Source organism: Sebastes fasciatus, chromosome 4, assembly GCF_043250625.1.
Source record: "Sebastes fasciatus isolate fSebFas1 chromosome 4, fSebFas1.pri, whole genome shotgun sequence".
NCBI classification, from domain to species: domain Eukaryota; kingdom Metazoa; phylum Chordata; class Actinopteri; order Perciformes; family Sebastidae; genus Sebastes; species Sebastes fasciatus.
Genome location: NC_133798.1, coordinates 13,841,461 through 13,854,659, shown reverse-complemented (window position 1 = coordinate 13,854,659; position 13,199 = coordinate 13,841,461). Strand labels below are relative to the sequence as shown.

At 43.7% G+C, this 13,199-nt stretch overlaps 1 protein-coding gene across 1 annotated transcript in view; it reads left to right on the top strand.

Moving 5' to 3' along the window:
* Positions 1 to 6,487: 6,487 nt before the first annotated feature.
* The window catches only part of jph3b (junctophilin 3b), a 62,426-nt gene continuing 55,714 nt past the window's right edge, over positions 6,488 to 13,199 (top strand). The window contains exon 1 of the mRNA XM_074632130.1: positions 6,488 to 8,338. Coding sequence (XP_074488231.1) covers positions 7,957 to 8,338 — 382 coding nt within the window. The 5' untranslated portion in view covers positions 6,488 to 7,956. The remainder of the gene's footprint in view (positions 8,339 to 13,199) is intronic.

The following is a 13,199-nucleotide window of genomic DNA, read 5'->3' as shown; positions in this document are numbered from 1 at the left end:
CACGGGTATGCCAGGTCAAGGAAGGGGGATATTTCTAGCTTCTTCTTAACTTGGTGTACCTTATATTGCAAGAATAGATTGTCAGACTTGGTATGATGTGAATTCAGTCTATATATAGAAGAACTGAATCACTTTTCGATGCCAGGATTTCAAGGATGAGGATGTCAAAGTGGCCAAAACTAGCAACCCAACAAACAAACCACCACATGCTATTTAGACCTTTAAGCAGATCTTTCATTATTTTTACACAAAGTCTGGTTGGTGGTTCAGTCTTTTGATGCTAAGGGACACAATTCCAAGGCACACATACATACGTAATTATTGACCCCCCAGAGGAGCTCCCTTATTGATTGCTTGGAGATGTCACATATTATACAGACAGACCAGATGGTGAGCAAACACAGTGAGCTGCTGGATAAGGCTGCCTAACTGAGGAGAGAAAAAGAACACTTAAACTAAGATTTAGCAGTGGCTTTACATTTGCTTACAGTCGTTGTCTGATCCAACATGGAGGCACCGGTCGGAAAACTTTTAACTACTTTTTCTACCCTGGAGTTTATGTGTTGCCAGATTGGCCATAATTGACGCTGTAATTTCCCAGCCCGTTCGCACGAAAAGGCGTATGAATGACACCATGATACGCACGGCATTTAGTGTGCAATAAGAACGCCTTTCTTGCTTGTGGTGTATCATTTGTACGCCATGTAGTCTGTACGGACTGCAGTGTAAACGCATCCACGTAAATATGCCATACTCCGAGCTAGTGATGTAGAATAAAAAGCGAGAACGAACACATGACTTTTAACCAAGAGGCCGGCGTACAAGACCAGTGTTTTGTTTTGTAACGTTAGTGACATTTGTCACGTGTTTTTTTTATTAACATTTGTGACGTGTTTTCCGTACTTACGTTACGTTATTTCTATATGTATTTATTTACTACTTAGTTATTTTAAGCACAACCATGACCTTTTTCCTAAACCTAACTAAGTGGTTTTGTTGCCTCAACCTAACTGCAGATGATACCGTGGTTTTGTTGCGTGCCGTACAAATTACATGGCTATTTATACTCCTTCTCAAGAGACCGGGTTGGATTTTTATACACAGATATACGTCTAATTTAAGCCACAGACTGAAAGTAGATATAACTTCTGAAAATCTTAAACATTTATTCTTTGATTGCAAAAGAATTTTTTTATTTAAATTGAGATAATAAAAAAATTGCTAAATAAAATGTCTTTAAAGCCACACTCAATATAATAATATCAATATTTTCATATTAACAATGGATCAAATGATTACATATAATGTGAACCGTGTTGATGGTAGTGATGAACCCACAGAGAATTATCACCCGACTCTGCAGTTGTCCTCAGATCTACAGAGCGTTTCAGCGTTTTTGTTTTTGTTTTTTTTAACTTGGGTTTCTCTGATTCACTGCTTTGTTCTCACTAACGCCGCTCCCTCTCTTCATTCACTCTATACCTCCCTCGCCCATCACTTCTCTCTCTCTCTCTCCCTCACTTGCACGTTGTGCCTTGGAGGAGTGGCCAACTTTGAATTCTGTGTACAGCCACCGACGACTGTCGGTGGCTGTACACAGACTGTTACATATTGTTACATATTATACCTCTAAGACCTATATGACCCCTATATGTAATTTCACTCATGTTCTGTTTTTTACTCTGTGTTACCCAGTAGCTGTTATCCATGTTAGTGTCTGTGCCTTTTTAGTTTATTCATTCTGTTCAGATGATGTCATGGATTTGTGAGCGCCCACACTTGTGTTACTAACTTCTCTAAATCCTAATCCCTCTGTTGTGGTCAGGAAATCACACTAACTGTGCATCGCCCCGCCTGCCCTCTCAATCACCTGCTCACCTTCTCTCTCATCCTCCCCCACTACCCTCCTCCTCTCTCTCTCTCTCTCTCTACTACCAGTGTGTTTAGAGGCCTAAACCCTAATCCCCAGCCTCACAGTGATTTTATTACTGTAATCTGGGCTGGAATTGGCTTAGCTCTCCCAGACACTGGCAGACAGAAGGACAAGGATAACAACGGCAACGGGACAGCTGCAGGGAGGAGCTGAACGGGAAAAGGAGGACATGGGAAGAAGTGTAAGAGAGGACAGTCAGGGAGAGGTAGGAGGAGGCAGACAAACAGAGTGGTTTAGAGAAGTTTATCTAAAATAATGTGAGTATCATCTGGTGTTTCCTTTCTGCCCACACTGATATCTAAACATCACACCACATTGGCACAAAACTCAAAAATGAGGCAAGTAAACTAAAAAATGTGTACCAACAGAAGTGAAGAACACAGTCAAATAAATGCACATTTCACAAGTCAGTAAATTATTTGTACGCCATTCATTCATTCATTCATTCATTCATGCAGGAAGGCATGCTCTATTGGCCCAAAATACAGAAGCCTGAGGGACCCTGAACAACCCTTTCCAGCTTATACACCCAGTTAGCACCTTGCTTTGGAACTAATGGGGCGGGCGTCATCTGAGAACAGTGTCCAGTTTTCTTAATACATGCAAGCCCGTTTGTGCGGACATTTGCAGCTGAAATGCAGCACAAACTGCAAGTCAGTGTCAACTTTAAATGGCTTTCAACTGAAATGAAAAGTAACGGTTGAGCGCTTTTCATAGACTGTGTATTAGAAGTGGATTTGGTCACCGTGATGTCACCCATTGGTTTGTCGACTGCCGTTTTGAAGCCTCGAGTTCGGCATTTTTTCCCGTCACCATCTGGGTTTTTGGCCGTAGCCATGTTGTTTTTTTGCAACCAGAAGTGACACGAGGGTGTAATGCTGAATAAGACATTTTCAGGCGACCAAAAAGGTTATAATAAACTTTCCCCCTAAAGCATCCCCTGCTTTATGGTCTATTTGACTCTAAATTGGACCATAATTTACTAAATGAACATCATGCTGTATTGAAGAAGACTTGAAACTAGTGATTGAGACCATAAACTCATGTTTACAATGTTAATAAGGTAATAAATCAAGTGAGAAGTAAGGTCATTTTCTCATAGATTTCTATACAATCAGACTTCTTTTTGCAACCAGAGGAGTCGCCCCCTGCTGGCTGTTAGAAAGAATGCAGGTTTAAGGCACTTCCACATTGGCTTCACCTCACAGACCTTGAGGTAGCCCACTGAAGCTTTTACTTGCAGTTTGTGATGTGTTTTAACTGTAAATGCTCCCATAGAAGGTGTACTAACAATAGCCATGTTCGTGTTTACATTCATAATGATAATTTTGGGGGAGATAGGCCTGAAGGATTGGATTGTCAGTGTTGTTGACTTGGCCACTTTCTAGCTAGATTTAGCGTCATTTGGAGCTAGTGCTGCTAGAGACCTTCATTGGAAAAAAGTTGACAACACTGGGCTTGGTTCTTTTGGTTGGATACTTTCAAAATCTAGTTTACTCTAGCTGGTTTCTCCAATATTGCCTACCCCAGCTTTAACCCTCAACTGTGAAGGCAAAGCTCCTCAGTGGGCACCACTAATGCAGTGGCTGTACTGGTTAACTATTATGGTGTAAATTTAAAACTTAGTCAATCATTTTTAAGACCAAAACTGATTTCTTACCCTCGAAACCATGTGCTGTATGTAAATTAAATCTATTTCACACTTAAGTTTGGGTTTCTCTAAAGCATTATAACACGGCTGTGTTGAACACTTGATTCTGATTGGTCAATTACGGCGTTCCACGGTCTGTTATTTCTTTATAGCAGACCATTGCTATGTATAACAGACCGTTGCTACGGGCGCAGTTCTGATGTCGGACTCTGAAGGACCGTTTTTGTGCCAAATTGTTGATTTCTTAAGTAAGTAGCCGTGTGATAAGGGATAATGTACAGGTAGCTGTACTTACTTATATTTCTGTTAGTATCATATCAACTAGTCAATAAGGAGGACTTCGTGCTGTTTCTCCCTCAGAGTGACCGCTGCATACAAACCATCATTAACAACCTGATTTACTCAAATATCCCTCTTCCATGCTAATGAAATATATTTTAGGAAGTGGAACTACTTATTCCTACTGATTTCTTTCCCCCCCTATAAACACAATGAGCTCTGGATAATGTAGTGTAATAGGGACACAGTTTCTTTAAAGAAATGTTGCTGTAGAAGATTTGTAAATGTTATTTTTCAGTGCTTTTAGCATAAAAAAACCTCAGCACATCAAACCAAAACTATTAGTATGACTACATACCCTCTGTCTACACCAGACATGTTTCAGCTGCGTTCTTCAGTCATCCGTCTTACAGCACAGATGTGCTTTGGTTTTAATCAATACAGTCTGCCCAGACGGCACTAGTGGCTACAACCAGAAGCATCTTTTATCTTATACTGAAAGCAGTGACCAGTGAGTCAACGTGTGTCTCCATCTCCTATGATAACCAAGAGGTTTAGTGCTATACTTCTTGGCATTTTTAAAACAAATTTCCTGCTTAAAGTGCTAGCTAACATTATTGTAGATGCAGCAGACTCCTGACCATATCGATCTTCAGACTCAACCTTCATTTTGATCTCTACTACATGCCTGTATAGTTTTGTGCCTGCATCTTGCAAGGCTGCGATGCTATCATGTTGACAAAAGCCGGGTTTCCACCAGCACGTCTAAATCTCACTAGTTAACACTGTGTTCCAAGCTAAGTTAACCAGCAGCTGACTGTAGCTTCATATTTACCATACAGACATGAGAGTGGTATCAATAATCTAACTGTCAGCCAGGAAGTGAATAGGCATATTTGGCAAAATGTTGAGCTCTTCCTTTAAGGTTCACCTGTCTGCTGATTGGAAATATGTATCACTAGATGGGTATTGTTTTATGGATACTACTACTCTTTTAGATACTCCTTATCGGTTCGGTTCTTTATCGATACTCTTATTGGCTCTTTTTCATTACTAAATAATTGCTTTTTAATATATTATTTAAAAAAGAAAGATGTGCGCTGATATGATTCACTCCCTGCAGGTAACATTACTGCTGGTAGAGAGAAGAGGGGCTGCTTTGTCTCAGCCAGCTCATCAATTTACAATAATTTTAAGATACGTGGCAAACTAAGCTAAACAGTGAGACTACATACAGACAGCTTTTGTTTCAGCTTGTTTGTAACGATTCATTATTAGCCGACCTAGCGCGCTGTGCTTGTGTAAACATAGCAGCGGTGGATGAAAGACTGCGGGAACTGAAGATTGAAATATCACTTTTCTACATGTTTGCATCGTGTTTATGCTTGTTGAGCAGGTGTATCGATAAAGTCTTGGCTTTTTACTTGCGAAGATTTAGCCGATATCGCTAAATGGATGAAAGAACGCCACCGTCAGCTCAACCTATCTAAGACTGAGCTCCTTGTCAACCCAGCCAGTCTATCTATACAACCACAGATCAATATCCAGCTTGGACCAACCAAACTCATTCTGGGTGTCATGATTGATGACCAGTTAACCTTTAAGGTTCACGTAGCCTCAATTGCTCGGTCGTGTCGATTTGCCCTGTACAACATCAGGAAGATCAGACCCTACCTGTCAGAGCATGCAACACAACTCCTGGTACAGGCTCTTGTAATATCACGCATTGACTACTGCAACTCCCTACTGGTAGGCCTCCCTGCCTTGCACATTCAAACCTCTGCAGATGATCCAGAACGCAGCAGTGCGACTGGTCTTCAACCAACCCAAAACAGCACATGTCACTCCGCTGTTCATATCCCTTCACTGGCTCCCAGTTGCCGCTCGCATCAAAATCAAAACACCGTTGTTCGCTTCCAAAATATCAACAAAAACGGCTCCCGCCTACCCAAACTCCCTCATCCAGGTCTACACTCCCTCCCGCCCACTGCGCTCGGCCAATGAAAGGCGCCTGGTTCTCCCATCACAACAGGACCATAAGTTGCTGGCTAGTCTGTTCTTGTCTGTAGTCCCCCGGTGGTGGAATGAGTGACCAAACTCCATTTGATCCGCAAAGAGCCTTTCCACCTTTAAGAAAAAGCTAAAGAGCCAGGTCTTTCATGAACACCTCCGCACCTAAAGACATTGATGATGTTGATGACGATGATATTGATGATGATGATATTGAGGATGTTGTTGACGTTGATTAGGATATTCATGATAATGATGATGACACTGATGACGTTGTTGACATTGGGACATTGGGACTTGAAGCTGTTGTTGGCACTTACTCACGTTGTTCCCTCCTATCTAGATCCTTGCTCGTGTTGTACGAATTCTCATGTTCGTCGCTTTGGACAAAGGTGTCTGCTAAATGAAATTGTAGAATTGTAGTCGTCTTTAGACTCTCAGATCGAGCCAACCATCTGAGAACCAAGTGAGGCAAGATGCAGAAATAAAGACAAAGGGTATAAGCAGCTACAGGTGAGGGAGGCAGCGAGAAGCGTGTGTGTCTCTTTAAGAGCTGGAGTGTGCTATCGAGCAGCAGGAGGGGGGGTTGGTTGGCTGCAGTGGAACAGTCCTCTTTAATGAGCCGATTTTCTGAGAGAGAGAGACATACACAGACACACACACAGATCAGGAGAGAGAGAGAGAGATACAGAGATCCAGCAGTAGGAGAAGAGATTGTAAGACCAAGACAGCAGGCAGGAAGGCAGGCTGTGCGTCAGCCGGCGCTCCGTAGGGGAAACATGGAGACAAGCAGGAGATGCTGAAGAGGACAGAACACACCATAACAGGATCATATAGATGGATGTTATTTCATCAAACCTGAAGGCAACCTGAAGGCAACCCACGCAGAGGAGAGACCACTTATGGACGCAGTGGATTAAAGACCTACAGACAGCCTGAGAGAGAGGGAGAAGGGGAATAGAGGAGGAGGAATTAATCAATTCAGTTGTTTATTTTCATTGTCTGTGTGTGCGCACTTGCTGTCAGAGAGATTGTGTGTGTGCCTGCGTACAGTGTGTGCGTGCATAAGGCAGGAGACTGCATTGCTGCTCTCCAGCACCACAGGACAGACAGAAAAAGAAGGCAGCCAAGCAGATTACCTTATGTCTTCTCCCCATTTTTCTGTCTCTCCCTCTCTCTATGCATGTGTGTGTTCCTTCGCTGTGCAACCAGGCACAAGGTGTGTTTGTGTGTGTGTGTGAATGCTGGCGATAAGAAGAGGATGGTGAAGCCTGAAGTAAGCTAGAGTCAGACTTTACATGGTCTTTTTTGTCTGATCATCAGGACCAGGCTTGAAGAAAAAAACTCTCTTTCTTTCTTCATCACACAACATGTCACAGCTCCAGTTAGGGTGCTGATCAGAGAGCCTAAGGGTGCGGGTGGCTTCTATGCTGGAGGCTTGGGGGTTTGAAGGGCTGCCACCGGGGAGACTTTTCAGCTCTACGCCCCAGAGAGGTGGAGGCATCATCAGGTAGGAGGCGGCTGAACGCGGGCGTCTGAGCGGAAAGCAGGAGAGGAGTAGGAGGAAGAGTTGTGTGTCGTAGACTGTAGGCAGGCCGATGGCTGGCCGGTGGAGCTGCCCGATGGTTTAAACTCCTGCTGAGAGAGGATAATGGCAGCTCTGGGCCCGCTCTCCTCCTCTCTCACCTGCATCTGCCACAGAGAAGCTGGGAAGTGCTAGCCGACGCTATAGCGAGCCCACCAAGAGGATGGTGTGAATAGCGTCACCCTTTCCCACAACGCCCCTGTGACACCCCTGTGAGGGGCCAAGTTTAGTTCTTCACCTCGTTTATCCTTCCTCTTCTCCAAACCAGCTGGAAACAAGGGGTGGCGTTGCTTGATTCGTGTGGGAGTTCTCTCCCTCTCCCTCCCACTCTCTCCTCCTCCTCTTCCTCCTCACCCCTGACCTCACCAACCTCCAGACTCTGATCCATGGACTGGTTCTAGCACCAACCTGTCCTTCTTTTTCCTCCCTTCGTTTTCTTTTTCTTTTCTTTTTCTTTTTGTCGAGGCTTCAGGGGAATTGCCAAGACCTGTTTCATGCATGTCCACTGGCGGCAGGTTCAACTTTGACGATGGGGGGTCATACTGCGGAGGGTGGGAGGAGGGCAAGGCGCACGGCCACGGGATCTGCACGGGACCCAAGGGCCAGGGCGAGTACTGCGGTTCCTGGGCCCACGGCTTCGAGCTGCTGGGCGTCTACACTTGGCCCAGCGGGAACACCTACCAGGGCACCTGGGCACAGGGCAAGAGACACGGCGTGGGTGTCGAGAATAAGGGCCGCTGGGTGTACAAGGGGGAGTGGACGCACGGCTTTAAGGGACGCTACGGCTTGCGGGAGAGCACGGGGACGAGCGGGAAGTACGAGGGGACTTGGAACAACGGGCTGCAGGACGGATACGGAACCGAGACGTACTCCGATGGAGGTAAGAGGGGGAGGAGAGACACAAAGCCAGATGCATTGTGGGTGTTTTGGGGGTGGGTTTGAGTATGTGTATGTGAGGATGTGTGAACCAAACAGTGCCTGTCAAGGAGCGATATTTGATATTGACTGACACCTGTCATCTGTGAAAACGACTTCTTACTGTAGAATGATTGACAGGCCGATGACGGTTACAGAGGTGACAGATGTACAATAGGAGGCGTTTGTCCAGAGGTCTTCTCGGGTCATCCTTTCTTCTGCCGTGCCTCGTCGACACACACACACACACACACACATTCAGGCAGAGGCAGGGGGTTGCGTCAGGACAGGCTGTGAGGAAGATTCTCAATTTCCTTACCTCGGACTCTTCCTTTCTCCTCCCAACCCTCACCCCTCACTTCAGCTGCATAAGGACACACTGTGTATTTGCAGGCCTTCAATTGAGGCCATGCAGTCTTAAGGGATGAATAAAAGGTTGGAGGAACAGAGGACAGCAAGTACCAAGAAAACAAAGTGTTTTAGAAAACAGATGTTGTAATCATCTAACAGAGATGGTAGAAACATAAAATCCATGTCTTCACCCTTGATTTCCCCGCTTACATGTACCATGCCAGTTTAATTACTCCTGTACTCTGTAGAATATCTCATTAAATACACCACAGAACAAAAGATTACACTGCCAGTGTAGGATGCTAAGGCTACATCCGCACTAATACGTTTTAAAATGAATACTTTTTGCTACGTTTATGCTTAACATCCACATCACGGCGTTTTTGAGCCCCTAAAACAGAGGTGTTTGGCTCTAGACTGCCAGTGTCGAAGGCTTTTCGGCTGCTTCAGCATGTTGAATCGGCGGCGGAGCAGAGAAACGGACGTGAGGAAAGCAAGACAACGGGTAAAATCAAGAGGGCACACACAGAAGGCTCTTAAAAAATTTTTTTATCTTCATCTCATCTGATCATTCCAATACACAGATATTTCCACAGCGACATGGCCATCTGGAATGAAGCTAAGCGGTGTGTTAGAGTGGTGTGAAAATGGTCGGCAAACGCAGCTTTATTTCATGTACATATCATAACAACAGCTTGTATATATGCCGTCCTCGGTCTTCTTGTTTCCCTTTTTGAATGACGAATTTCATCTCATACAGGCGCAGAACGTCCGCGCTAACTGGCCGTCGACTGTAGTCTTTGCGGTGTGTTTGAGTCCAACTTATCGGCCAAAACAAAGGCGACGTGAGGCGACGCAACAGGCGGCCTTCATCGCCGCTAGTTCCTTTAGTCTGGATGGACAGAAACGGAGACCTTTCAAAACGATGACACATACACCCACGTTCGCTTCTTGATTGGGTCTTATCAGTCATGACGTGTTCTTCCCTGATTCGTCATGCCCCATTACGTGAACCTTTTCCAGAAGAAAACAAACAACATCAGCCTCAACCACCAGTGGTAAAGTTCAACATGGATAATGAGTTACAAGGTTTTGCAAGCGTGTAGCATCAATTCCTATATAAATATACATGCAAGTCCATTTACCATTTACCATTTACCCTTTATCAACAGTATGTGACGAACCGGGCTTTCAACTAACTCCAATGAAAACCCACCCGCGGCATTATTCAACAGTCGGAGCAAGTGACGTAGTATTAATAGCATTAGAGTCCATTCAGGTGGGCTGGTGGATGGATCAAACAAACACAAGACTTTCAACCAGGGACCAGTGCTCGTGTCCAGTGTGAAATCTAAAAGTAACATTGACTTATTTTGTCATGTGTGTTGTTAGTCACGTTACTCATTTGTATCGTCAGACCCGTGAGTCACGTGAGTTACTAGTCAGTGAAGTTAACGTCAACCACGACCGTTTCCTAACCCTAACTAAGTTGTTGTGTTGCTTAAACCGTGAAAACGGAAGTTTATTTTGAAAGGACACCATGCATGTAACAAGCGTTCTGACGGGCACCGATCAAGCTGCGGTATTTGCCGAGTTGGGAATGAGAATGTGTTGAAAATACAGCCAAAACAATTCTAGTATCTTCTGGTGGACATGGCCAGAAAAATCAAATTCCAATACTATTGTGACACTTGTAATATCCATGAATCTGACAGTTTTGCCAAATTAAGTGTTGGCAACTTCAATGCATGTAATATATCCGTGACGATGTTATTTTTTTTTCATATGACTGCAGTAAAAAGCTAAAGGTACAATTCTTTTTCATTTATGATTCACAATTTAAATATGTAAACATATTTCAAAGGACCTTTAATTTTTAGAATATCTTTAGATGCATCACATTGAAATCAATGACATCAATGCACTTTGAGTCTCTTAAACCGCGGCTCAGGTCAGTCACTGTTAATGAGACACCACACACCAAATGGATTCCAGCTTAAAAATAGACGCATACACATTGTGCGTGCAAAGATGCACACACATGAAATCTGGTGTGAGTTGAGCAACAAAGCTGACAGTAGCATACATGCAGTTAAAGCTTTGTTACATAACTCTACAACTAGCAGGCCGTTTTACAACGCCGGCCTGGATCACACACACACACACACACACACACACACACACACACAGTCCTGAGCAGCCTGATAAAATCCGCAGACCAGACTGGTTAGAGGGGTTGAATCAGGACAAAGGAGACGAAGGCGGCTTGACAGAACCAGACAGACGGGACGGACGGACGGACGGACGGACGGACGGACGGACGGATGGATGGATGGACGGGCGGGCGGGCGGGCGGGCGGAGTGAGGGAGGGATAGATGGATCGACAGATGTACAGATTGATGGACGAATGGATCAGTCAAATGATAAACAGATAATGGGAAGATAGCTGGTTGGATGGATGGATGATTATCATGATTACGATGAGAGATACGCTCTAATCAAAGGAAGAGTGAGATCATTACAGAAAGAAAGGGAAAGACAAAAATGGACTGCAAAAAAGAAAGTGATAGGAAAACCTCCCAGAGAGGAACGTGTTGGAGAGACACTGTAGCTCTGTGAAGTGTTTGAACCCACATACTGTAAATGCAGCAGAGATTGGCCTAGTTATGAGTGTTTATCTTGCTCCAACAGTACACAGTGTCCTTATTATAACAGCATGCATTTGTCCTTTAGATAAATTTATGAGGTAGAATAAAATGGTTTTAATAGAGAGAGTTGATCAAGCCGGAGCACAACCCCACATAATTTAACAGAGAGATAAGAAATAATCTCAAAATGATAAATACTCCAGTTTAAAAAGAGGGGATGTATTGCAATGATAATCCATTTCATGTATTGCCAGGATAAATGTTACCAGGCTATGACTTACTAACATGACTTTCACATGGCACATACAGTATATGCCTCCCTTGGTTATCTTTACATTGCATCATTTAGCTTGATTTTGTGTTCTGCAAAAGTCATGGCTGATTACTCTGATCCAGGTCTGCAGAGCAATGCTTGTGTGAAACCAGGTCCTGGTCTTGGCAGTGGACACTACACAACGAGATTTGTCTCTCAGCTGTTCACGCAGATGAGGTAAAGAGAAAGATTATATATGTCAAGAGGCTAATAGAGTGGTGCAAGAAGGAGTCCTAAAAAACAGAAATGAGATAATTTATCACTTCCTGTTCCCTCGTCTGGAAGTCAATGGGTTTTTGGTTAGATGCCAAGCTTAACGTTTTATTCAACAATAGAAAACGCCAGTAAATATCCCACTCGTTAATTTTGCAGCTTTTATGTGTCTTAAAAAGGCGGTTGCTAACAAGGGGCTAAATTAGATTACTGAACTTCATCACGTCCACCGTTACAGCCTCGTTGTGTTTACTCGCGCTCATGCGACCGTGGTGTAGTTCGTTTATAGCCTAACGGTAACTTTTTACCACAAAAATCATAAAAATTATATTCATTTGTGGAGATTATCTTCCAGTTGGCTATCAGCTTGTGTTGACTCCAGGGAAATGAAGAGTTTCACTGTCACATTATCAATCCACTTCAACCACAGGTGCCTTTCCCCGTGCACATTTCGTTTTCCATTCAGAGAAAATGACTTTCTTTTTCCCGTTATGATATCAATGTGCACGCAGCACAGGTATCAAGCTGGTAGGCAGACGGTCCGCGAGACGAATTATCAAGGGACTTAAGAAAAACAACTAAAAATTGTAATAGTTTTAAAATGATTTTCCATATGTTGTGTATGACTAGACCCAAAATGAACACTGTAAGCGGACGACTTGAACTTGATTTCTATAAGCGAATTACAGTATTTAAACAGCATCTGTATAGGAATGATTCTGATTCAAGCTTTTGATCCATATAAGAGGTTGATCAATGTAATTGTGATCACTATAAACCGTCTCAAGCGGGAGATTACTGTGCTTAAAAAAAAAAAGATTTTGTGAAGTTGAAATAATCCCCCCACAGTTTTTGAATATTTTTCTGGGGAAGGAGCCGCATGCCCCCTGCTTTAACTTTGCCCCCCCCCAGGATTGCTTGCAGGACGCCCCTGTCTGGAAACATATCTGTTAAATTACTACACTAATGAGGAAGAGAACATTTCAGACTCGACAGGGTTGTAGCTTGGTGTTAGCTTGATTCGAAAGAGCAATTTGTGGACTTAAAGCTCTAGTTATTGATTTCTGCCCACTATGGAGGCAGAGTAACCCCGAAGCAATCTGACAGACACACTGCCCTGACTTTTTTTCACCTCATAAAGTTATTATGGCTAACGTGCCAGCAAACCATTGCCTACCTTTTACACATTCAGCAGACACAAAGCAACATTAGCGTTCATTTGAATCGGTTGTGTTGTGTGTTGGCCACCTGACAAATGTCAGTTTAAAGGTGCTTTACATATATACGATATTCAGACCAT